This window comes from Nannobrachium achirus (assembly GCF_963921795.1).
Source record: "Nannobrachium achirus genome assembly, chromosome: 14".
NCBI classification, from domain to species: domain Eukaryota; kingdom Metazoa; phylum Chordata; class Actinopteri; order Myctophiformes; family Myctophidae; genus Nannobrachium; species Nannobrachium achirus.
Genome location: NC_137821.1, coordinates 40,489,335 through 40,514,905, shown reverse-complemented (window position 1 = coordinate 40,514,905; position 25,571 = coordinate 40,489,335). Strand labels below are relative to the sequence as shown.

The 25,571-nt window shown below is 44.8% G+C and overlaps 1 protein-coding gene across 1 annotated transcript in view; it reads left to right on the top strand.

The window, feature by feature from the left end:
• Nucleotides 1–597: 597 nt before the first annotated feature.
• The window catches only part of svep1 (sushi, von Willebrand factor type A, EGF and pentraxin domain containing 1), a gene marked incomplete at both ends in the record, with an annotated part of 148,182 nt that continues 123,208 nt past the window's right edge, over nt 598–25,571 (top strand). The window contains one exon of the mRNA XM_080741617.1: nt 598–1,158. Within this exon, the coding sequence (XP_080597743.1) occupies nt 598–1,158 (561 nt within the window). The remainder of the gene's footprint in view (nt 1,159–25,571) is intronic.

Here is a 25,571-nt window from a genome sequence, read left to right as displayed (position 1 = left end):
TGAGAAGACCGACAGACAGACAGACAGACAGACAGACAGACAGACAGACAGACAGACAAACAGATCCGTGAGCCGTGAGACAAAGCTGTTTCACAGACTGAAAAGGGAAGGCAGGTAGACTGATAGACAGACAGACAGACAGACAGACAGACAGACAGAACGGTTTAATCCAGGCTTGTGTAGTGTCAGGGACAGACAGCCAGACAGACAGACATACATACAGACAGTCACCTTGCGAGCTGCTCGGTGTGGACGTCTCTTCTTGTTTCTTTTTTTGTTTGTTTTACCTGTCGGGACGGTAGCAAAACACCAGAGGAACCCAAGAGACACAGAGACCCGTCTGGAGAAGAGGGGAGAAGGAGCATCATCTTCACCTAGCTATGCTTTTGAGGAACTCTCTCCTGATTGGTCGCTGCGTGCTATGTGTCTGGACACCGCTGGAAGAAGCGTAGAACAGTACTTGTCATCACTGTCACAATTTTAGCTTTTTCCCCAAGTGTATTTTCGTTCCCTCCTTGTTCAGTCTGGGAAGAGTTGCGCCACAGAGCCAGTGCTGCTGCTGACTGGACTAAAACACACACACACACACACACCAGCATGACGTTTCTAAGGCACCTGGTGGTGTCTCCGCTGTGGACTTGCCTCTTGTTGCTATGCCTACTGGACGTGTGGACCTCAGCCTGGCCCGCTCTCCAGCAGCAGCCCCAGCCCAAGCCCCGGTCGCCGCGGCCCCGGCACACATCATCCCCTTCTTCCCTGGTTGGCGGCACGGCGGCCGGCAACCTGTCTGAGAGCGCCGAGAGCAAAGTGGAGCGCCTGGGCCAGGCGTTCAAGAAGAACATCCGGGAGCTGCGGGAGAAGAGCCGGCGGCTGGACCTGGTCTTCCTGGTGGACGAGTCGTCGAGCGTGGGCGCCAGCAACTTCCTGAGCGAGCTGCGCTTCGTGCGCAAGCTGCTGTCCGACTTCCCCGTGGCGGCGGAGGACACGCGCGTGGCCCTGGTCACCTTCTCGTCCAAGACCCACGTGGTGACGCGCGTGGACCACGTGTCGGCGCCCAAGTCCCACCACCACAAGTGCTCCCTGTTTAACCAGGAGATCCCGGCCATCACCTACAGGGGAGGGGGCACCTACACCAAGGGGGCCTTCCAGAGGGCAGCGGTGAGTGGATGGAATGGATGGACTGTGTGTGTGTGTGTGTGTGTGTGTGTGTGTGTGTGTGTGTGTGTGTGTGTGTGTGTGTGTGTGTTTGTATGTGTGTGTGTGTGTGTGTGTGTGTGTGTGTGTGTGTGTGTGTGTGTGTGTGTGTGTGTGTGTGTGTGTGTGTGTGTGTGTGTGTGACCCATTAGGGCTGTCACAATATGGCATTTTGCATGACGATTTAATTGTCACTCAAATAATTGCGATTTACGATTTAATTGTGTTTTTGTCGTTGGCAATTACATTTCTGTTTGGCTTGTAGTCTTTGAAGTTGCACATGACAGATATGACACATAACCTAAATATACAAAGAAATGACTGACATATTTGACAACTTTATACTTTAAAAAGAACATTCATAGTGGAAATAGTCGATCTACAAGCTCACATGCGACGCATTGTGTGTGTGTGTGTGTGTGTGTGTGTGTGTGTGTGTGTGTGTGTGTGTGTGTGTGTGTGTGTGTGTGTGTGTGTGTGTGTACCCGTGTGTGTCTGTTCTATAGGGAGCCTGGCGCTAGTTTATAGGCTACTGTGTCTCTGTAATATACGCTTCCATACGCTGCTTGCATTTGTGTGCACACTCTCTGTGTGTGTGTTTGTGTGTGTGTGTGTGTGTGTGTGTGTGTTTGTGTGTGTGTGTGTGTGTGTGTGTGTGTGTGTGTGTGTGCGCGTGTGCGTGTGTCCCAGTGTGTATGTGGTGCAGCGAGTGCGAACGCAGGGTGTGATTGTGGCGGGGTGAGGTTGATGTTAATGAGACCATGTGTGGCCTCATACTGCTGCTGCTGGTTCTTCCTCTAAATTACACACCAGAGACAGTGCGAGGGAAACTGTTCGCAGACTAATTGTGCAGGAAAACGTCGGACTTTCCAGTAATAAAATCACTGCGACGGCTGTGAGCACGCATACAGGCATGCAGACACACAGACAAAGAATGTGCAGTTTGTGTGTGATGATGATACGTTATTACGTTCATACTTTTACTAAATGAAGCTGTCAGTCGAGAGTAGACCAGGGGTCTTCAACCTTTTCAGGCCAAGGACCCCTTAGTTGAGAGAGAGAGATGAAGCAGGGACCCCCACAACCTTTTCATAGATTCCATATTGTTTCATCGACAGCACAATTATCAGTGTTTTTCATTTTTCAGTGTTTTGGATTCATGTCAATTTGTGTTTTCAGATATTTAACCACTTGACTAAGTACAGAGTAAAACTTGACCTTTTACTCTGTACTTAGGAGCTCCCACCAAGAGGACGCAGCACCTCCTCTCCTACTCCTCCCGTTTAACGCTCCCCGCTGACAGGTGCCGTCCCAGGCAGTAAGGAATATGCGCAGTGAGATTGCAACCCGGCTGCACCGCGGTGGATTCGAAACTAGGCTAGACTTTGAGGTGGTGGGCCACTTTACGACTTTACCCCTTGCACAACTGAATGCCCAACGTTTGCTGTCGTATGTGCACTGATAATAGCAGTGGATAGATAGATGCCCCAGAGACAGATAGAGAGACAGAGGCCGGTTGTGCGGGGGTCATAAGAGGTCAAAGTAGTGGCTGGTTTATGGTTTGTTGATTTGAACAGAGGCAGACACACTGTTTAAAAGCTGCCTGTGTTGGTGGTATGTTGTTGGTCCTGTATAAACACAGGTGAACTGGTGAATGAATGTATTCCACAGAGCAGTTCAGTAAAACTGTTTTAGACACATTCTCTGAGGGCATTCTACTGTCAGTGAGTTGGTGGTGTATGGTTAACCTGCTAGCAGTGCTAATAACCACATGAACCCCACCCTGGTCAGAATAGCCGATGAAAACGGCATGAACCTACAGACACCGGAAGTGCTGTGGTTAACGGAAGTTACGTCATGCGTTGCAGTCCATTTACATAAAGGTTGTAGCTCTTAACTCGCTCTTATTAGGTGTCCTTTGTCAGAATCCATGTTTTTGTTTGGATATTGTTTATTACGAGCACAACCGATGGGTCGGGAGAAGTAGAACAGTTTTTTCGCCAGCGGGGAATATGAAAAAACACTTACATCCGGTGAAATTCTCCCGGCGGAAGTAGCACCGTTTCATGCCGTTTCAGCCTATGGTCTTGACCAGGCTTTTCTCTTCGCAGATGAGTAAGCCTGGCTACGCGAGGCTACATGAACCCTAGTATTCCTTTTCTTGGTATATTACTAGTAAGACGCCTCAGGGCGACAAGCGAGGTCGCGCCACAGTGATGTGGACATCAGGGATGTGGACATCAGGGATCTCCATATATGGGCATAAAGGGATTTGTTCCTCTGGCATCACAGGGATCTCGTTATCTCCATATATTTGGGCATAAAAGGGATTTGTTCCCCCTGGCATCACGTTTCTCATGGTAAACTGCGACCTTCGGTCGCAATAATAGGCGAACAATTCGTCTCAATGTGTTTTGACTCTTGAGGCGGTAGATCATCAATTTTCGGCGGTGATTGACCATGCGTTCTATAGACCCCTGGGGGATCCCCGCCAATTATACATAGGGGTTGAGTGGATAATCTACCTGTATATCCTTTAGCTCTCTGAGGTTTTCCATTCTTGACATTTAATGTTGATAATTCTGAAACAGTCAACATTGCTAAAAGTTGCACAGTAACAAAATTAACAAAAAGGTCAGTAGTGGCGTTTCCATAAAGCCACTTTTTGCGCATTAACAGCTTAGTCGCAAAATGTTTTTATGGAAACACTTCAAAATGCGAATAAACTTTCATTATCCGCAAAAAAGATTATCCGCTTGGAGGAGGAGGATTTTGAGGCTTAATCGAATAAACTAAATGCGCAAAAGTGAATGGAAGCGGGTCAGACAATACATTCGAATAAAGTATGACGTTCTAGGTCCATTTCCCCTGCCACTTTGTCCATGGTATAGCGTTAGCCCACAAAACAAACCTGTTGTTTGTTACACACGGAGTGACACGGACCATGTGTAAATTCCTCCTGTTTTCACCTCAAGCCATCGGTGGCGAGCGAACCCTTCCTCATCCCACGGTGTTGCGTGCCTGAAGTGCCCAATCTACAAGCTCACAGGCACAGCAGCTCGCATCCACGTCTCCGCGCCGCGTTGTGAGCTTGCAGATCGGCCACCTGACCTTCCAGAGGACGCTGAAACGTCCACTGTGCAGCGACGTGACTGCGGTTTTCCCGGTGAATCGGTAGCTTTATGTATTGAGAGGAACTCTTGCCAATTTCGTAAGAGACTCGTCGCCAATTGTAATATATTTGAAAGTTATTTGGGGCCATGATGATGACGACTGATAATCCCTTCTTCCCACTACTAGACAGCGACCGAGTGACAGCAGTCAGACGTGCAGAGTCTGCAGACGGTGCAGTGCTCGGTTCGGTCTGAAAAAAATCAGCCGAATGACACCCGCAAATGGAAACATGCTAAATTCGCTTTGTCTTAATGCGTATTTATGATAATTCGCTTCCCTAATTCGATTAAGTTTATGGAAACGCCACTAGTGTCAGGGTCTATGGACAACACTTTTATTTATAACGCTGGTGCTATGCATTTCAAATGTGACATTTCTACGCCCCCTTTTTGTGATTATTATTCTTTTTCAGGCTATCCTAAAACATCACATTCTGTGCTCTTTAATGTCTTTAACCACTCGACAGAAATGATCAGACCACAAAGTATTACATTTTTGCTGTGAAACAAAATGAGTACACTCTTTTAGGTTTTAGTAGCCTAATAAAATACTTTTTACCACTGGCTGGCCGAGGGTATGGCAAACGCTGCACTCTTCCATACATAAATGACGCCTAAACTTGTCCTTCAAACCCAATCGCAGGATCCAAGAGACTTGGAACTCATTACGGAATCTCCCTGACACAAATGGAATCACATGAAAACCTCACTAATAGTTTCACTCAAAGGCTTAGAATGGAGCTTATCATGACAGCCTTGCTAAGCTCACCGCTTAGCATTGTGCTCAGTGCCATACCATAGCCTCGTTGCGTTGCGCTTTACTCAAGCGAGCATGAGTAGCCTTGGACCGTAGCCCGTGTAGTTTAGCAGTGAAAGATTTGCCCTCAGGGCAGTTTTACTACATGCCCTCCTCCCCCGTTAAATGCTGATAAGAATGTGACTGGCTACTACGGACCACAACAATGCCAAGAAAAAGCTTTTGGGGGCCTCGGGTGCTTCATCACAGCTCACAAAACACTAGGGTCGTAATGGGTGATTTATCAAGCGTAGCTGGAAATGTTCTGGTGCTAGCTCATTTTAAAAGGTGCATGAACTTCTTGTTTTTCATTTAATTGGCTTGATTGAACTCCTGGCTACCGGCTCTGTTAACCACGTGAACCTCTATTGTCCCTATTCTGAGCATGTCATAGGTCAGTGTTTCTCGAACTTTTACATTTCATGGTTTCCCCTCAACTCTGACAGTGTACCAAATCCATTTGGTTCCATTTGTACACTGTCAGAGTTAAAGACTTGTATGGGTCCTTTTAGACCCCCCTAAAGGAACCCACAGAGTCCCTGGAATCCACTTTGAGAACCACTGTCATAGGTGAGCATTCATCGTAAATAGCAGGTCTGCTCTCAGCGCAGCTCATTGTGAGTTTGTGCATTATATTTTCCGCAAAGAGATTTGTTGTAGAGGAAAAACAGGAGGTTTGTTGCCATGACCGCTTATTACTTTAAACAACTTCACTTTGGGCTTGTTTTTCTGTAAAGTTCCTTGTTGCGACGTACTTCGCAGTTAACTATGAAAACCATACGTATCTACGTAACGCCTCAATGTCTATAGCTGCTGTCCTGTTTGTTGACATTGTGACATCATATTGTTGTGACATCACCTCATCAAAGATCAAACCATTGATATCCATACATGGAGACTACTGGATCATCACCTAGATCTCCATATACAGTATGGAGAAATACCATTAAGTGGGGGTCCGTAGCCTAATGCATGTCAAACTGGGGGTCCTTGAAATTAAAATGTTTGAATCATTGCTAGAGACGTACGAATCTTCTCTTATGGGAGTGGCATATCTTTTCAAATGGGGGTCCATGGACTAATATGTGTCAATTTGGGGGTCCTTGACAGAGAACCACTGATTTAAGTGGTTAAAAATACTGTAGCCTACTGTACAGTACATACGTTACCTAGATATTCACTCATCGTACTGTAGACTGCTATTGCATTAGGTTTCTGTAGTATCTTCAATCCACAAAGATGTAGCAATACATACAGTATCAACGTCATATTTTTTCCATAGTGTGTTCCAGTGTGCGCTCAGTCGCTCACAGTGAAAGGCTTCTTTGAACCATGTATGAGTAATGTGAAAGATACGTGCTGTCTGCACAGAGATAGATGAGCCTAGCAGATACCGAACCTAGAGACACCCCAAATCAGCCCCACATTCACAGTGTATGCACGTTTAGAATGGGCATTAGCACCATTTTCAACATAATCTAAATTGTTGTTGTATGTTTGTATTTGTTGTTTACTCGAGTGACATCACTGGGGTAATATCTACTAGTAAGACGCCTCAGGGCGACAAGCGACCTCGCCTTAAAGGGTGAGGTCGCACCATGTCTTGGTCATCTGGCCAGTGATGTACTATATCGGACCAGTTACCCATATATGGAGACCCCTGGTACCCATATATGGAGATCCATGTACTGTATATGGAGATATGCTGTGAGAGCCCAAACATGCTTACTCAGTTATTCGTTATATGGAGATCACTGCCTGTGGAACCAGCCACACAGATATGGGTTGTCTTGGCCATCTGTCTTGGCCATATATGGATTCTGTTAGCGTAGTATGTGGCCGATGTGGCCTGACTGGCCTCCATATATGGGCATTCCCATATGAAGTCCTGTTAGATTTGGGCTTAATATTGATGACATCAGGGAACTCCATATATGGGCATAAAAGGGATTCTGTTAGTGTGAATCACAGTGCTGTCAGAGCATGATGTCAGAGTGACAAACCCATAGACCGTAAAAAAGTGTACATGTCCAAACGTCCAGACAGAGTCAGCATGTGATGTTTCACATACCAAACTGCGACCTTCGATCGCAATGATAGTGAAAACCACAACCCTTCTGATACTTATAGCTTCCGACCCTCGATGGCTGTGATGTTGTCTTTCCCTTTTCAGTGTGATTTTACAGCAAAATAACAATCTCGATTTCCTGAAAACCTTATGATGGCTGAAAGAGAAAGAAGAGGGAAATGTCTTTGTCGTATTCTGTATTGTAATTAATGTTGTTTCTATGATAACACCTGCAATTAACTGAAATGCGAAAATCAAAAGTGTGATCATGTCCCTTTAAATAAATCCAAACCCCACGCCACCTGCACATTATTTATGTATCTCTGTCCTTATCTGCTCTCTATATATCCTGCTAATCCTCTTTGGAAAGACAGGGAGAAAAAAATGAACATTTTGGCATTTCCTTCCATTAAGAACATAAAGAATGGGTCTCTTAATGGAAAGCTACAAGGCCGATATCCGCTTGAATGTCATGTTACGGACCGAGCTGTAGCAGGGTCCCAGCAGGACAGCTTCTGTGTGTGTGTGCGTGTGCGTGTGTGTGTGTGTGTGTGTGTGTGTGTGTGTGTGTGTGTGTGTGTGCGTGTGCGTGTGTGTGTGTGTGTGTGTGTTTGTGTGTGCGCGTGCTTGCGTGCGTGTGTTTGTGTGTGCTCGTGCACACGTGAAAGAGACAAGAGGAAGATGACAAAGAGGGGAAGATGGATAGAGAGAGGCAGAGACAAAGAGAGTGAGTGAGAGAGAGAGGGAATAATTGATAATTGCAGGATAATAGTGATGCCATATTTTACTCCCTTGGCCTGCTCTTGGCTGCTCTAAGTGCTGTAGAAAGCTGGGATCCATTAAAAGAGACATTTTTCCACCCGCCGTGCATGTAGAGACAGGGCTCTGCTCCAGCACTCGTCCTGTCTGTCTGTCTGTCTGTCTGTCTGTCTGGGTCTTTTTGATTGTGTCTGTCTCTTAACGTAGTGGTTCTCAACCTTTTTGGGCCGTGACCCCAAAAAGAATCATATTTTAACTGTGGACCCCCCCAACCCTGACGAGCACTAAGAGTTGAGGCATTGCATTTTGTATAACACGGTTCTATTGTGAAAATAGCAGATTTACATGCTCACAACGAGCAGACCTCCAAGCTCACAACGCGTCACAGCGCAACGCGTTGTGAGCTTGGAGGTCTGCTATTTTCGGTGCTTGATACCACACTGTACTAAGCATAAGCAAGTGAATACCTGAGATGTGCACGGCATAACGGCATGGATTTTTACACCGAGAGGGCAATTCTTTCAACATAAGATGCTGCATTCAGGTTCAGGAGAGTTTGGACATGGCAATTCTCTTGAATGCTGCCTTCATGTATGGCATGGAGAGAGGGAATTTGCATTTCTTTCACCACAAACTGCATTCATGGTCTGGAGAGGGCAGTTTTTACAGACAGATAAAATCGCAAGCCCCCTTTGATGTCTATGTGTGTGCCTGTTGCAACACTATAGCTGTCGCAACCTATATTTTCTATACAAAACATGGCTAGTGTTTGAAGTGATATTCTTTGCCAACCTAATAGACGTATAGTCTCTCAAGTGGTTGTCCAACAATCTTATTATTATACATTTGTTTAAGATTATTATTTTTTGGCTTTTTATGCATTTATTCGATAGGACAGTAGACTGACAGGAAATGAGGAGAGAGATGGGGAATGACATGTGTCAAAGGTCGTCCGGATCGGGAATCGAACCAGCAACACCAGCAGGCATCATAGCCTAGTATGTGGTATGCGCCTTGACCACCAGGCCAGCGGGCGCCCCTGGTTGTCCAACAATCTTTGAAGAAATGTTCAGTTGTTGGAGCAGTTGTGACTTTAAGGCAACAGACAAACATCCATACCAGGTGGTACTACAATACTGAAGAACACTTATAATAATAACAGAAGTGAAAAACAAAAGAAGTATCTGTCTACTTGCACCAACAGATCTTTATAAGAAATAGAATCTTTGCTGTGCAGGATCACTGGAACAATCTAATAGACAACAAAACTGTATCATCAGAGTACTTTAGATTGGTCTGGTGTCAGTGTGACATCCAGACATTTCCTCGGTATGACAGCTGTCAGTATAAAGGGTGAAAAGTACAGCTGAGCTTACACAACCCTGGGGAGCACCAACATTAGTAGTAATGCTGAGGAGAGGGTTCTGTTCACTTTCACCCTCTGTAGACCTACTCTGTTTGTATGGAAAGAAGCATACAAATGAATTAAGTATGGCTTCAGCTCCAACTGTGTCATCTTTGACACAAGAATATCAGACTTTACTGTATAGTAAGACACAGGTTAGAATTATGCAAGAGAGACGCTGTAGACGCTTACCGTTATCTCCCTTTCTCTCCTCTGTGTGTTTGATGTTATTATAGATGAGGGTGAAGCTTATAAAGCCTGATTTATTCTTTGGCGCAAGCCTGACCTACGTGCTTGTAGGTCTGCCATTTGTGGGCGCACAACACTGTCGTGCGATGGAGCATAAATTAGGCTAAAGCAGGGGTCTTCAACGTTTTCAGGCCAAGGACCCCTTCGTTGAGAGAGAGATGAAGCAGGGACCCCCCACAACCTTTTCAGAGATTGCATATATTTTCATTGTTTGACAACACAATCATCAGTGTATTTTGGATTCATGTCAATTTGTGTTTTCAGTTATTTAACCACTTGAACAGTCAATACTTAATAAACCTGAACTTTCACTCTTTTTCCCCTCTACACCAAATCTCTTTGCAAAAATAGCCGATCTACAAGCTCACAACGCCTCGCAGCATTAGGGTTAAAGTGGTTAATATAAAAAAGGAGAACAAAAGTTTCTATCACACAAAGATTTGGAGGACCCCCTGTAGTAACTCTGAGGACCCCCTAGGGGTCCTGGACCCCCTGTTGAAGACCCCTGGATTAGGCCAAGGATGCTGCGTGTCATTGTTATGTGTTGATAACATGACTCATCCTTCTTCGTGCCCGGATCCGTCCTTTCTCTTTCTGAGTCTGTCTGTCTCTTGCTTGAGACGGCTGCAAACATCCGTCACACTTCGCGCAATTTTCTCATTTGGCTTGCGAGCGCGGCATCAAAGTCAAACCCATTAACGTGCCCCTGACTCTTGTGTTTTCCTCGAGATAAAAGGAGAGAGCACGGAATGCATTGACTGCAACAACCAATTAAAACCCTGGCGTCCCTCCATTCTTCAGTACATTTTGTTTTGTTGCCTTTGACTCCAGAAGGTTTGCCATGTGTTGGCAGGTAGACCCCAGTAACCCCCCCCCCCCCCCCCCCCCCACAACCACACACACACACACACAAGCAGCCCCCCCTAGCTGTGTTGGCAGGAGAAAAAAAGGATCAAACTGGACTTGGCGGCCCCACTGTGTCGATCTGTTTCAGAGGTTGCATAAGAGGGGAGAACAAGAGTGAGAGTTGGAGAGAGACGTGGGAAGGCAGAAGTAAAGAAATAGGGACAAGCACAGAGGCCGAGAGAATAGGGGAAAAAGTGGGCAGAAATTCTACATAGTGCAAGTTGCGGAGAGAGAAAGAATGTCGGTTCACAGTAATGTTTTTACCTGCCCGTCAGTGAAGCAGGGCACCGCTTACTTTGAATCTGGGTCAAAACAGACACTTGAGTAATTTACGGGCGTTACCCACTCTCAATAAATGGGAACCTTCTATTCGGCCAGGTGGTGTGTATGGGTGTGTATAGGACTTCAAGTCTATATGAATTGGACTAGCAGGTGTGTCATTTTCCCCTGGCCTCGGCTGTTAAATGTTCAGAAAATTCCTGAATTGATTACCTCTTTGCATGCTCACGCAGTCACTCGCACACACGCACGCACACACACACGCGCGCACGCACGCTCACACACACGCTGTAAAAACCAGCTGCATGTCCTTACATGGCTCACATCAGGCCTCAAGTCAGATGGATCGTGTGTTACAGAGACGCTTCACTTTTTCACTCCTCTTCAAATGCACACGCATCTGCGCGAACGTGCCTGTCAATGCATGCACTCGCATGCGCTGCTGCACGCATGATGTGTGTTTATGTGTCAGGGTATTCACAACACAGGCCCTTCCTCTTAACTCCTTCATCTCTGCCAGATAGAAATTCCAGTTCTTCTCAGAACCACTGACACCCACGACGCTGTTTATGGATGGGGAGGCACACACCCTGTCACCGGGCCTTGATGTATTCCAGTCAAAATACGTCAGATTGTTTTTGAAACCGTTGTCCATTAGCGGGGCACAGAACAGGGAGCTAGCTAGGGGAGGCTTGTTTGAGTCGCATATGATCTGTGGGGTGTGTGCCACTGTCGTTGACTGAAAGACATGTTCCGTGCATGATGTGCACAAACACATACACATTATTACACACACTCTCGACTTTGTTGTGAGCATGAGCATATTTGCATGGTTCCTAGTAATCAGTGGTAAGGCAACAGATGGAAAAGGTTGTTCACAGGATGGAAAGTGATTAAATGCAACCTTGTTACCTTATGTCTTAAGAGGGGAATGGATCTTTGGAATATGTGAGATGAAATGACCATAGTTGCATATTTGGCCATCATATTTGTTAATTTTGGAAAAGGTTGCAAGAGGTTGCATCGCATTGCGATGCATTGAGATCTGTTTTCTTTGCTGACGCTGGAGTGAATTCTACGCTAGATTTGTTTTGGGGCTTTTTTATGCCTTTATTGACAGGACAGTACACTCACAGGAAATTGGGGGGAGAGATGGGGAGTGACACGCAGCAAAGGTTGTCGGGATCGGGATTCGAACCCGCGACACGCTGTCACGCCTCAGCGCCTATGTGGTATGCGCCTGGACCGCTAGGCCAGTGGGCCACTAGCGGCCCACTGGCAAGTTTATATGCAAGTTTCTAAAGCAGATCTAAGCAAGGTGTGTCTCTTTGATCTGGTCCCCACGGCTGGAGCCAGCCGAGATAAGAAATGACTCTGTTTCCCGTCTGAGTAGCTGCCACTTTCACTTTATTGCACCCTCATTCACCACCCATCCTCAGCCTGGTATCACAGGGGTTTGGTAGCAGGGATTGATGAGGCAGAACCATGGAGCAGGCAGGCTGCTCCTGCGCACCAGATAAGACTGGGGCCAGGCTGGAATGCAGTACAATACAGTTTAGAGCAGTAGTTTTCAAACTTATTTTAATTTCAAGGACTCTGAGAGTGTTCATTTGGTTCCATTTGTACGCTTTCAGAGTTACAGACCTCTAATGGTCCATTTGGAACCACCTCTAGGAACCCTGAGCGTCCATGGACCCCACTTTGAGAACCACTGATATGTTTTGCTGAAAAGGTTAAAGCTCTATATCGTAAGAGTAATCATTGCTATGAAGTGTGTTTATTTGGTAACTCCAGCTCTTTAATAAACAGAAAATAAATTTTGAGGTGGTTTGCCAATTTCATTCAATCAGGAGAGAGTACCCATTTATCACCTTCAAGTGTTCCGTTTCAAAATGTGTCAGTATTGAAAAGGGGATACGCACAAACCATAAAAATGGATAACCACTGAATTACAGTATGAGTCGAGAGTTGTTATAGCATTCATGTTGTTGTTTTGGACAACTGCCGATCCGACTTTCCACTCGGCACATCACTCTCTGGGGTCCTTGGCGATACACACTCCAAGTTTGAAGTCTATCAGTCAGTAAATCAGACTCAAGTTCTCAGGGAAACACGGACACATGCACGCTAAGACTTTGGACATTTATAGATAGACTAGGCCAATGCCCGCTGGGAACGAGTCGCAACCTCGAGTTATGCAATACCTTTTGTACCCGTTGTAAAATATTGTCAGTGAGAGTACCCATTATACCTGTTGTCAGATTACTTGGAGCCCACTGTCATAGTCACATCTATGACTATGACAATTAAGACATAGGGACATAAAAGGGACACAGAAGGATGGATACAGAGATTTGTGGATTTATAGATATTCCAGGACAATTGCAGATCTGACCAACTTCCCTTTCGAGAAATCACTCAGTTTGATTGAAGTTAATCTGTTAGGCAGTTCTGGAGATACGCAGAAATGTCACACATTTATCGTAGGATAGTGAAAATGCAAGCTCACTGTGAGCTTGTACGTTGATGACAGTTGAGTAAACACACACAGACACACATACACACACTGCCTCCTCATTTGCGCCCTAATTTGTTTCTTGAAATATGCATATTGCTTCCGTGTTTTTCATGATGTTTTTTGTTATTTTCCTTTCCCCCCCCAAAAAGCTAGACTCCTTTCGCCTTGTGCGTCCGTCCACCACCAGCCTCTGGCATGTGCACGTGTGTGAATAGCGTTTCTGTTCTGCTGGCCTTCTGGACACCAGGTGACTCATATATCCTATGCCTATGAGGACACACACACCGTTTTTACAGCGATTATATGACTCTGGGCGTATTTGGAAAACTTGTCTAGGCACCGACACAGTGATTGACATGATAGACTCAACAGGACTGCGGTGGTGTGTGTGAGTTTGTGCGTGTGTGTGTGTGTGTGTGTGTGTGTGTGTGTGTGTGTGTGTGTGTGTGTGTGTGTGTGTGTGTGTGTGTGTGTGTGTGTGTGTGTGTGTGTGTGTGTGTGTGTGTGTGTGTGTGTGTGTGTGTGTGTGTGTGTGCGCGTGTGTGTGTGAGTGAGCGTATCAAATGAACTTGGGGGGGAAGACTTGCATTAGTGTCAGGTTCTCACCCTCTGGCTCCTTCAGAAGTACCAGTGAGTGAGTCACGAATCTCACAGGCAGACATGTTCTCCTCTCTCCTTTAACTCTCTTTAGCCACATGAACCCTAGCGTCCGCTGCGTCCCCATGGGCATGTGTGTTATCTGTGAACATTCGATGACGTTCCATAAGTGCACGACATGTTGCAATACGAGGTGTTGTGAGAATGATTGATTGGTTTATTTTCGTGTCCAGCACACCAAAGTGCCCATCCTGCCCAACCCTCATGGGTTTATAACATTATAAGATACCATTTACAGCTTACAGCATGTTTTACATTATATTCATTCAATTACAACTCGAAATTACAGTACAGATCTCCCAAGCTTGACAAATAAAATCTACCACAACAAAAACTCACCACTGATATTACTAGCAAATACCTCTCTTATATCAACATATTTACGGCAATGAAACAATTTCGCCAAGGTCACAAAACAAACAGTATCTCTCTTCCTCTGGAGTGGAGCGTTACTTAAACATGCCTGTCTCCAGAGCTAATGCGAATGTTCCTGGCCGTATTTGTGCACTCATAGATCGTTGTCTTTTGCTTAAATTATACTTCACATAAGGTTCTACAGTGTACCTGTCCTTTATGAGACAATAAGTTGTGAGCTTGTAGATTGTCTATTTTCGCAGAATAGAGTTGGTTTAGAGGGGGAAAAAGAGGGGACCAAGGGAGATAGACCTTGGGGGTCGGGTTTAAATGGCTCCAATTATTAGTACAGAGAAACTGTAGTTTTTGTTTTTGTTACCCTAACAATGTCACCTCCATTTGAGCCTTGTCTCAACCCGGTAACAAGTCTGTTCGCCCTCGCGGCCGTTCGCCCTATTTTTTTCCGCAGGTCTCACGCTCACCACGCTGACCGCATGGTGGGTTTGGCAGCATATACTTGTATTTGTTTTACTGAGGATAAGATGAGAAATAGGTTTAGGGTTAGACAGTTTAGAGTTACCAGCCAGGTGAGCCAGCCACTGCAGAATAGGACCTAAACTCGGTATAAAATAGCTAATATGACATGAAGAGTGGTGTAAAGTAGCTAGAGTAATTGCTGGACTATAATCCGCACCTGAAATTAAGCCGCACCAGCTAAATTTAGAACAAAAAAACAAATGTTTACATATATAAGCCGTACCTGACTATAAGCCGAAGGTGTCCTTCCTGCTTCCTGCTAGAGCGTCCCTGGTGGCCCTTGGCTGTAAGAATCGATATAAATGTATAAATCCTTGTTAAAAACCATTGTAAAACTAACTAACTGGCCGTTAGCTGTAAAAATCTATGTAAGCCGCACCATTGTATAAGCCGCAGAGTTCAAAACATGGGAAAAAAGCCGCGGCTTATAGTCTGTCAATTATGGGTAAGTACATTTACGAACAGACCTGTATTCCTCACCCCGTGTCATGGAAAACCAAACTTCTGAATCCACAGGCGAATCCCCCATTAGCCAAGGGAGACATTAGGCTTCTATAGGACTACTGTGCTCCACTCAATTAACCTTTGACCAACCCTCCACTGGGAGGTACACGTGTAACACCTGGATTCAAACACAAGGGAATCCCCCTTTGCTCAGGGAGACATTGTGGTCTTCAGGCAGGCCATCTCTGCTACACATCCAGAGTAGGCCGACTCAGCAGCACGATAGTTCAATCCTAATGTCTCAAGCATCCATTTTAGGAAAACTAGTGTGCTGTTGATTGATTGTGTGTGTGTGTGTGCTCCAATTTGACTTGAGACATCCTAATGTCTCAAGTCTCCATTTTAGGAAAACTAAATGTGCTGTTGATTGATTGTGTGTGTGTGAGTGCTCCAATTTGACTGCAATGTGGCTGCTTGGCATTCTCAAAATGACTGCCAATTGCACTTGGATAGATCTCCAAGCTAGGTCACAACGCATTGCCCATTGTGAGTTATAGGGCAGCATTTTTGGCAAATATATTTTGTGTAGAGGGACAAAAGGAGGGAGCCTACTACATACTCCTGGAGGACTCTGGTCAGATTAATATATAGGATTGAACTGTTTAAAGAAACCCTAGCCTCCCTCCCACACACACACACACACACGCACACACACACACACACACACACACACACACGCGCACACACACACACATTTCACCGCCGTAGCATGTTTAACGTGCCCTCTGATCCGTTGTCCCTTTCTCTGCTTGTCCTAGCACTCCTTTCTGAAATGGATACCAAACATTTTCCAGAAACGGGGATCTATTTTCCAACCCCTTAAGCTTAAGCAGCACCCTGGGGCCTCCTCATTCACCAGTCTATCTCACACAGTTGACGTGTCAGTGAGCACACACACACACGCACGCACACGAACGCACGCGCACCCACACGCACGCACGCACGCACGCACGCACGCACGCACGCACGCACACACACACACACACACACACACACACACACACACACACACACACACACACACACACACACACACACAATTAACCCCTAACTTTAACCAAAACCAAACTAACCATTATCCCTTAGACTAACTATTAATTATGAAACTGAAATGAACAGCCAATCACCAATGGACACCCAATTAAACATACCATTCCCAAAGGTAGCATATATAGGACTAGGCTATTTTGGTTTGAAGTCTTGAATTTGCCCCAAAAGTGTGTCCTATTTCAGGATCGCGCACACGCATGCACGCACACACGCACACACCCACACCCACACGCGCAGACAGTGAGTTCACACAGTTCAGACAAACCTACACATGCAGACCTGGTCTGTGACCTGAGTGGAACAAGTGATATAATGGAGAGACACTGCAGAGGGAGAAAGGGAAAGAGAGGGAAAGAGGGGAGGATGGTGTAGTGATTAAAATCTGTGGTTTTGCACCAGTATCCCCGCTGCTCTGGGATCCCGTCCCTTTCATGCCTGCTCTCCTGTGCTCCTCCACAGACGGTCTCCATGTCAGCCTTCCTACTGATTAAGACCAGATGATGATGATGAAAACACTGACTCACAACAGCCTTATGAAAATTAGTAATTTCACTAATAAATAAAAGAAAATTTTAAGAAATTCCATAAATTAGAAAACAAATATTTAAGAATTAGTGAAAATAGCCGATCTAGAAGCCCACAACTCGACACGAAGCATCGCGTTGTGAGCTTGTAGATCTGTTGTTTTCACTAGTTTGGGTCCCACTGAGGCAAACGTCCAATTTCTCTTTGGGTCTCGACCTGAAAGGTTTGGGAACCGCTGCTGTACATAGCAGTCTATTGACCTCATTCACACCGCGGCCATCTTGGATCACATGACCACATGGGGTGTCAACGCAGCCAATCAGAAGCTGTTGGGCAAGGCAAGACCTGCCCGCGGAAGCTTCTGATGCCACCCCATGTGGTCATGATCCAAGATGGCCACGGTGTGAATATGGTCATAGCCATAGACATAGAAAGGTAGACGCCTCCTTCGGCTAGGGGGCATATGCATTTAGCAACTAAGGGAATCTTCATCACTTCCGTCTTCATTGCTTCCGTGTGCGTCACACATAGGGAAGTTGACAGGCCAATCAGAGGCAGGTGGGGGCGGGTCTTTACGTACGCAGCCTGTGAGAACAGCTGAGATGCGCAACATCAGAACTGGCTCTGTTGAATTGAATTGTGCTCCTTGGATAAGTCCCGGAAACGTCACGCTGTGATTGGCCAGTAGTCACTTTGACTGACAGCGTTCCCTTAGTTTTTCCAGGAAGTCCGGACAAGAACTTTTGCACATCGCTCCAATTAACTGCAGAGGCGAACGAGGCATCTAGCTCTTTATATCTGTGGTCATAGCCTCCAAAAGGGGTTCCCGTCTTAAATGGGTTAAGACCAGATGATGTGGAAAACACTGACACTAACTCACAACAACCCTATGAAAAGTATCAACTCCTAATACCAATAATACTAATGAAGGCTCTGTTCCATTCTGGTCAAACAGTGTCAGGGTGCTGCCAGTAATTGTGTATGTTGGCTCACTAGAAACACCTCTGCTTGACATTTCTCCATAATCACAGATGACTGTGATGATAACCCAGCCAGCACGCCCACATGGGTCCCGCATGGGTATGAGTTGGGCTTCCCTACATGGGCCCCACCTGGGAATGTCCGCGGTTTCCACAAGGGTCCCTCGTGGGTTAGCCCACGTGGGCTCAACGTGGGTTCTACATGGGCCCTGGGTTGGCCCCACCTCGGCAAATTTATATGGGACCCAGGTGGGAACCACTTGGGCTAGCCCACGTGTGCTCAACGTGGGTTCTACATGGGCTCTGGGTGGGCCCCACCTCAGCAAATTTATATGGGACCCAGGTGGGAACCACTTGGGCTAGCCCACGTGGGTTCTATGTGGGAATGTCCGCGGTTTCCACAAGGGTCCCTCGTGGGTTAGCCCACGTGGGCTCTGAGTGGGTTCTGCATGGGTCCTGGGTGGGCCCCACCTTGGTAAATTTATATGGGACCCAGGTGGGAGCCACTTGGGCTAGCCCACGTAGGCTCTGGGTGGGTTCTGCATGGGTCCTGGGTGGGCCCCACCTTGGTAAATTTATACGGGACCCAGGTGGGAGCCGCTTGGGCTAGCCCACGTAGGCTCTGGGTGGGTTCTGCATGGGTCCTGGGTGGGCCCCACCTTGGTAAATTTATATGGGACCCAGGTGGGAGCCGCTTGGGCTAGCCCATGTAGGCTCTGGGTGGGTTCTGCATGGGTCCTGGGTGGGCCCCACCTTGGTAAATTTATATGGGACCCAGGTGGGAGCCGCTTGGGCTAGCCCACGTAGGCTCTGGGTGGGTTCTGCATGGGTCCTGGGTGGGCCCCACCTTGGTAAATTTATATGGGACCCAGGTGGGAGCCGCTTGGGCTAGCCCACATAGGCTCTGGGTGGGTTCTGCATGGGTCCTGGGTGGGCCCCACCTCGGCAAATTTATATGGGACCCAGGTGGGAGCCGCTTGGGCTAGCCCACGTAGGCTCTGGTTGGGTTCTGCATGGGTCCTGGGTGGGCCCCACCTTGGCAAATTTATATGGGACCCAGGTGGGAGCCGCTTGGGCTAGCCCGCATGTGCTCTACATGGGTTATACATGGGCCCTGGGTGGGCCCCTCCTTGGCAAATTTATTTAGGACTCAGGTGGGAATTGCCTAGGACCCACCTAGGCAATTCTATGTCGGAACCATAGGGGATAAATGTGGGATCCAAGTGGGCTCAACCTTGCTCCTAGGCAAATGTAAGTAGTTTCTGACTGGGCCTTCGATGTGCGATGGTTCCTTTTGGTCCTCGACATCAACCATATTAATAATTATAAACAGTAAACACATGAAATATTTTTGCAAGGATGAAAGTAGACAATATATTTTGACAAAGTTTATTAAACAAAAACTTTGTTAATACAAACACAATGTAAATAAAGAGCAGCAGTGTCAAGAGCATGCAGTGTCAATAGGCACAAATAGCAAATGTACATAAAGAGCAGCAGTGTCAGAGTAAATATACATACGGTATATGTACATATGGTATATACAAAAAAACACTTAAAATCACTTAAAAAAATGTAAAAAGGAGGGGGAAAAACAGCTCCACAGACAAACACTGTGTGTGTGGGTGTTGCATGAGCCAAGAGCCAGAGAACACACATCAAATGTACATAAAGAGAAGCAGTGTCACAGCAAATATACATATCGTATATGTACATGTGGTATATAAAAAAACACACTTAAAATGGAAAAAGCTGCTCCACAGACTGCAAACAGAACAAAATGATGGATAAAAATTGTCCAAAAACAAACACTGTGCGTGTGGGTGTTTCTTTGAGCCAACCACAGGGCAGCATTGTGCTGCTGAGGGGAGAGAAAGAGAGACAGAGACTTGGTCTACTGGGGAGGTGCATCATCCAGCTGAGGACGCTGTACAGTCTGACCTCTGACTCTGTTCCCACCTCTATCGCGAGCACCAATGAACCACTTGGAGATGGCCTTTTCTGCAGCCTGGTGGTTGGTCTCTTGTGTGATAGGGTTTTTCTTAAGTCCCCCTAAAAGAAATGACAAGAAGACAACTGTTAGAATGATGGAATATGAAACCTTTTTGAGTGACATCAGTTCCAATTTTGTTTCACCCCGTTTCCTCTGCTGTATATTTTAATCAGGAACACTCATTTATTGCAACAATTGTAATACAGTTAAACTTGGCATTAAGGATGTTCCCTGAATTTTGTTCATGCTTGCTTGCTATGCAAAACCAGGGAACTTTAAGCACAAACCAAACCCCCATAGGGTTACAATAGTAGTACAATAGCAATATTTTGACATGTTAGCTTGGGTGGATGCTGGGGTGGAGGAGGCAGCATATCCAAGATCAAAACCAAGGAGAGCTATAGTGAATGCAAGTCGTATTTAAAGGAGCCTCCCGTACAGAGCGAGAGCTCAGATTCGATTGTAATGGATTGTAATTGGATTGTAATGATCAGCAGATCTGTGAATGAGGAAAAGGAAAAGGATCTAACTGACAGCTGGTTACAGTTGAGGCGGGCGAGACTCACGTGTGAAGCATAAACTAACACCATTATTCATACTGTGGCATGCCTTAAAATTAAAACATTTAATTAAAGTGACATATAAAGTAAAGTTACACAAAGCAATTCAATACTCAAACATACCATATATGACATCATAAAGGCGCAGGTCTCTGAACTTCCTCTTGTCGTTACGTCCAAAAAGGTTGAACTGTTTTGCCAGATCATGTGACAGGAGGTACGACATCATTCGTCTGGTAGCATCATCCAGCGAAACACCTCCGATATCACCCACCATGGCAACCTGAGTGTATGGAAAAAGTCACAGGAAGGAAAAGCTGTAAGTGAACAGCAACAAGCAGTCAATCTATCTTATCACACTTTCACTGCTTGCTCCATTTCCCCCCACTGACATGTACCAATACAATACTAGCACATTTTCAAGTGAATAAGATTCAAACTTACAACTCCAGACAAGAACGCAGAGTCGCTCAGCTTCTCGTTCATGGAATCGACATCCGCAACGGTTTTCAGTGGGAAGTCTGCTCCTGCAGGTGGTTCCAACAACGACACAGCCAGAGGAGGAGCCTGGAATTGGGAGTGCTCCCACTCTGCCTTTCAAGTGGAGCTCCTCACTCTCGGGGACCCACGTGCACTGCTTGGACTCTGGTCGTCACTCGAGCGGCTCACTCTCGGGGACTCACGTACACTGCAACTCTGGCTTTGATTCGCCGTCGTTTGGTCCGAGCACAACCAAGTGATTCCATGATGCCACAAAATCTGTAACACAAACATAATAATGCTTAAAATAATGTATATTGATTTGAATATTGTATAGCCACCCAGCTCCTGGTGAATCATGGTGAAGGAATACTTGAAGTGATCAACTCGCAATAGAATACATAGCATTCTTATTTTAGTAGTCTCAACTTGCTGACAGATTAATTCATTGAACGATTATCAGGGATCAGGAAACGGGTTCACTAGAAATAGGGATCAAACAGGGATCACTAGAAACGCTTGAATAATTTTGAAGCCAACTAATGTGATTGCCGATCTGCAAACTCACAACACGTTGCATAGCGGTGCGATTTGACCTTGTTGATCGGCTATTGTTAAATAGCTGATGTAAATACTGGTTAAATGATTTTGATGCAAGTATGAACTTTTTAGGATGTGATCCTATTCAGAATATGTAATTTTGAACCACTGGTGCAGTGCTTCAAAATTAGGGGTCCAATGGGGTCCCCAGCAAAAAGTTCATATAAGGATCAAAATGTATCTAAATTTAACCAATTATATATACATGATGAATCAGCTATTTGAAAATAACAATAAAAATGATACACCGCTATGCAATATGCTGTGAGGTTGTAGATTGGCAACCCCTTTATAAAAAAACATTGGTCAGAAACTAAATAAGTTTGAAATTAGTCTAGCCTTTCTAGTGAAATATCCCTGTAAGAATCTGATAACTGTTCAATCTATCAACAAGCGTAGAGTGATCCATTATGCATTAAATTGCTGGTTTTACCACTTCAAATATGCTATGCATTCTTCTGAACCAAATGATGAAACCAGACAGCACTGATTCACACTCTCACAGTGAAGAATCTCAGCAAAGGGCTTACCAACTAGTAGCTCGCATGATGTGACTATGCCATTAAGCTAGATGCAGAATAAACCAAAATTAGAGGGACAATCTTTAACTCAAATATTTGCTTCTGGGGGTCCCTGGAACAAAATATTTTGCGTTGGGGTCTGTGACCAAATACATGTCATTTTGGTGGTACTCTACATGACAAAGAATGGGAACCACTGCTAGCAAGTAGCAACATATGTTTTTTGTTTAAAAAAAAAGGATTTAAGACATGTGTAGAATCTGCCTATATCAGTGGTTAATTGAGGACCCCCAAAATATGTATTTGGCCACGGACCCCCATCTCAAAATAGTTTGTTCCAAGGATGGACCCCCAGCGCAAATTATTTTGTTCCAGGGACCCCCACAAGCAAAGATTTGAGTTAAAGACTTTCACTCTAAATGTCTCACATAAAGATACTTTAATCCCTTTAAAAGAATTTGACCCCTCCCCCCTCTCTCTCTCACACACACACACACACACACACACACACACACACACACACACACACACACACACACACACACACACACACACGCACACACACACACACACACACACACACACACACACACACACACACACACACACACACAGTGGTGGATAATGTACTGACATTTTTTACTTGAGTAGAAGTATCAATACTGCAATGTAAATGTACTCAAGTAAAGTCCAGAATTAAAAAAGTATGAAAGCATTTGCATCAAAATGTACTAAAAGTACCAAAAGTAAAAGTATAAACTGTTTGAAAATAGCAGGTATATAAGCCTATGCGTTGTGAGCTTGTAGATAGGCTATTTTCAAATAGCCATGGTATAAAATAAAGTAGGCTAAAGTATGTATGTTTTATATTATAATTATATCTGCAAAGTGACTAGTAACTAAAGTTTTCAAATAAATGTAGTGGAGTAAAAGTAGGCTACAATATTTGGATCCGAGTTGTAGTGGAGTAGAAGTAAAAGTATTGGAAATACTCAAGTAAAGTACAATTACCTCAAAATTGTATTTAAGTAAATGTACTTAGTTACTTTACACCACTTTAAACCACTTCACACACACACACACACACACACACACACACACACACACACACACACACACACAATAAGACTAGTTTCTTACCTTAAATTAGTTTTCCAATCGAAGAATGAAGATTGAATAATTGAAGAAATGAAAAAAGCAGCAAAAATGATGACACGCAGTATGCAGTTCATGTTTCGTTGTAAGATAGCACACACTAGCAGCAGCTCTGCAGTACCTGTGAAATTCTGTCTGTATGTCTTTGTGTGTGGACTAACCGCTCTGGGAATTCAAATAACAAAGGGCTGCATCTGATTGGCCAGTTCTCCCTGCCCCCCCCCCCTCTCTCTCTCTCTCTCTCTCTCTCTCTCTCTCTCTCTCTCCCTCTCTTTCTCTCTCCACTGTGAAAGGGGCGGTTCTGATTCTGTTGAAGTCTATTGACTGCAGGGAGTTTATGGAGCAGTATAGGCCTAATTATATAGGCCTAATCTGTAGTTTTATAATTTAATGTATTTTTGTGTGTAATCCACTTTTAGAGGTGTTTTATAATTTAAGCTACTTTTAAACTGTGCAAAATGAAATTAAATCCATGATAGTGGAATGCATTGTTTCCATATGTCCTAGAGAAAAAAACATAACGGTTAAAATACAAAGTCAGAGTTAAAACAGTACAACTGCATTTTGATAAAGTTCATTATTCTCTTGAGATTTAGTAGACAAAAAAGAAAACTAAAGACTCAGTTATCTTTTTTTCCTCTTATCTCTCCTTATGTCCTATGGACAATGGTGGAAAAAAGTAGTCAAATATTTTACTCTTAAAAGTATCAATATGGCAGTACAGAAATACTCTGTTACAAGTAAAAGTCTGGAATACAAGATGTACTTAAAAGTACGAAAGTATTATCATCAAACTGTTTGAAAATGTTTGACAATAGCACATCTGCTGCCAAAAATGTGGGGGTTTGATATACATTGTAGGCTACTATGTATAAGCTACTGTAACAGAACCTCACTAAACAATTATTAAAAAAATAGCACATCTACATGCTCACAACGTGCCGCATCTTCGGTATAAAATAGGGCTAAAGTGGATTAATGTAGCCTATGTTTTATAATATAATCACTTATATCTGCAAAGTAACTAGTAATTAAAGTTTTCAAATAGTTGTAGTGGAGTAAAAGTCAAAGTAGGATATTGAAAATTAGACACTGAAAATAGATTATCTACAAGCTCACAACGCCTCACTTTGCGCACACACACACAACACATTGTTGGAGTAATCCTGTCTTTATTTAGTCAAGTTTTAGTTGTCAGTACACTTAGTCATAGTTTTAGTAATCAGGGCTTAGTTTTTTTTTGTGAAAAAAGGTAATAAAATAAAAAAAGACTGTGAAATGGCAAATGAACAAGTGACTTTTTGTGGCTGGACTGGACAAGTGAATGTGAAATGTACTAGTCCAGAGGACACTGTGCCTCAAAAGGTTAATAATAAATAGCGAAAATAGCAGATCTACAAGCTCAAAACGTGTTGAAGTTTGAGTTGAGTCTGACGGGGTCTCAGACTCAGACATATCAAACGTGTCAAACTTGAATTAAAATGGTTGAGAATCAGTGCAGTCTTCATTTACTGGGGTCCTTAGCATATCTTTTAAAATGGGAGAGGTTAGACGGCTATCGTACCCCCAAAACCGGTTTGCCACTTCACAGTTAGGAAGTGAGCATCGTCAAGTCGTATTTATATTTAAATGCCATATATTTGCATTCAAGTTTAGACAACACACACACACACACACACACACACACACACACACACACACACACACACACACACACACACACACACACACACACACACACACACACACACACACACACACACAAATTGGCTCACACATACAAGACCATGATAGTGGAATGCATTGTGTCATTTGATAAAGTTCATATTCTCTTGAGATTTAGTTGACAACAAAGAAAATGAAAGACTCTTACTCATACTGTCTACCGATGTGCATGATTTGTGGGCAACATCTCTATGGGTAGTTTACATAAATGGATTTTTGCAAACATCTACCTCATGGTGGCGCTAGAACAGGGCCAAGTGAAAAATTGTGGGGCAAAGGTTCTGAATTGGGATCCAGGGAGTGTGTGTGTGCAAAGTTTGGCAGAGAAAAAGCCAACGGCACCGGAGATTAGCTAGAAGACGGACGGACGGGTGGACGGACGCACGCATGCACGCACGTGTGTGCGTGCACATGGACGCACGCACGCACGGACGGACGGACAGACAGGGGCTAAAACATACTCTCACTTCCATCCCATGCCCAGTTAGCCCACATGTAGCCCATGCGGGAACCACGTGGGCTTGCCCACTTCCATCCCATGCCCAGTTAGCCCACATGTAGCCCATGCGACAACCACGTGGGC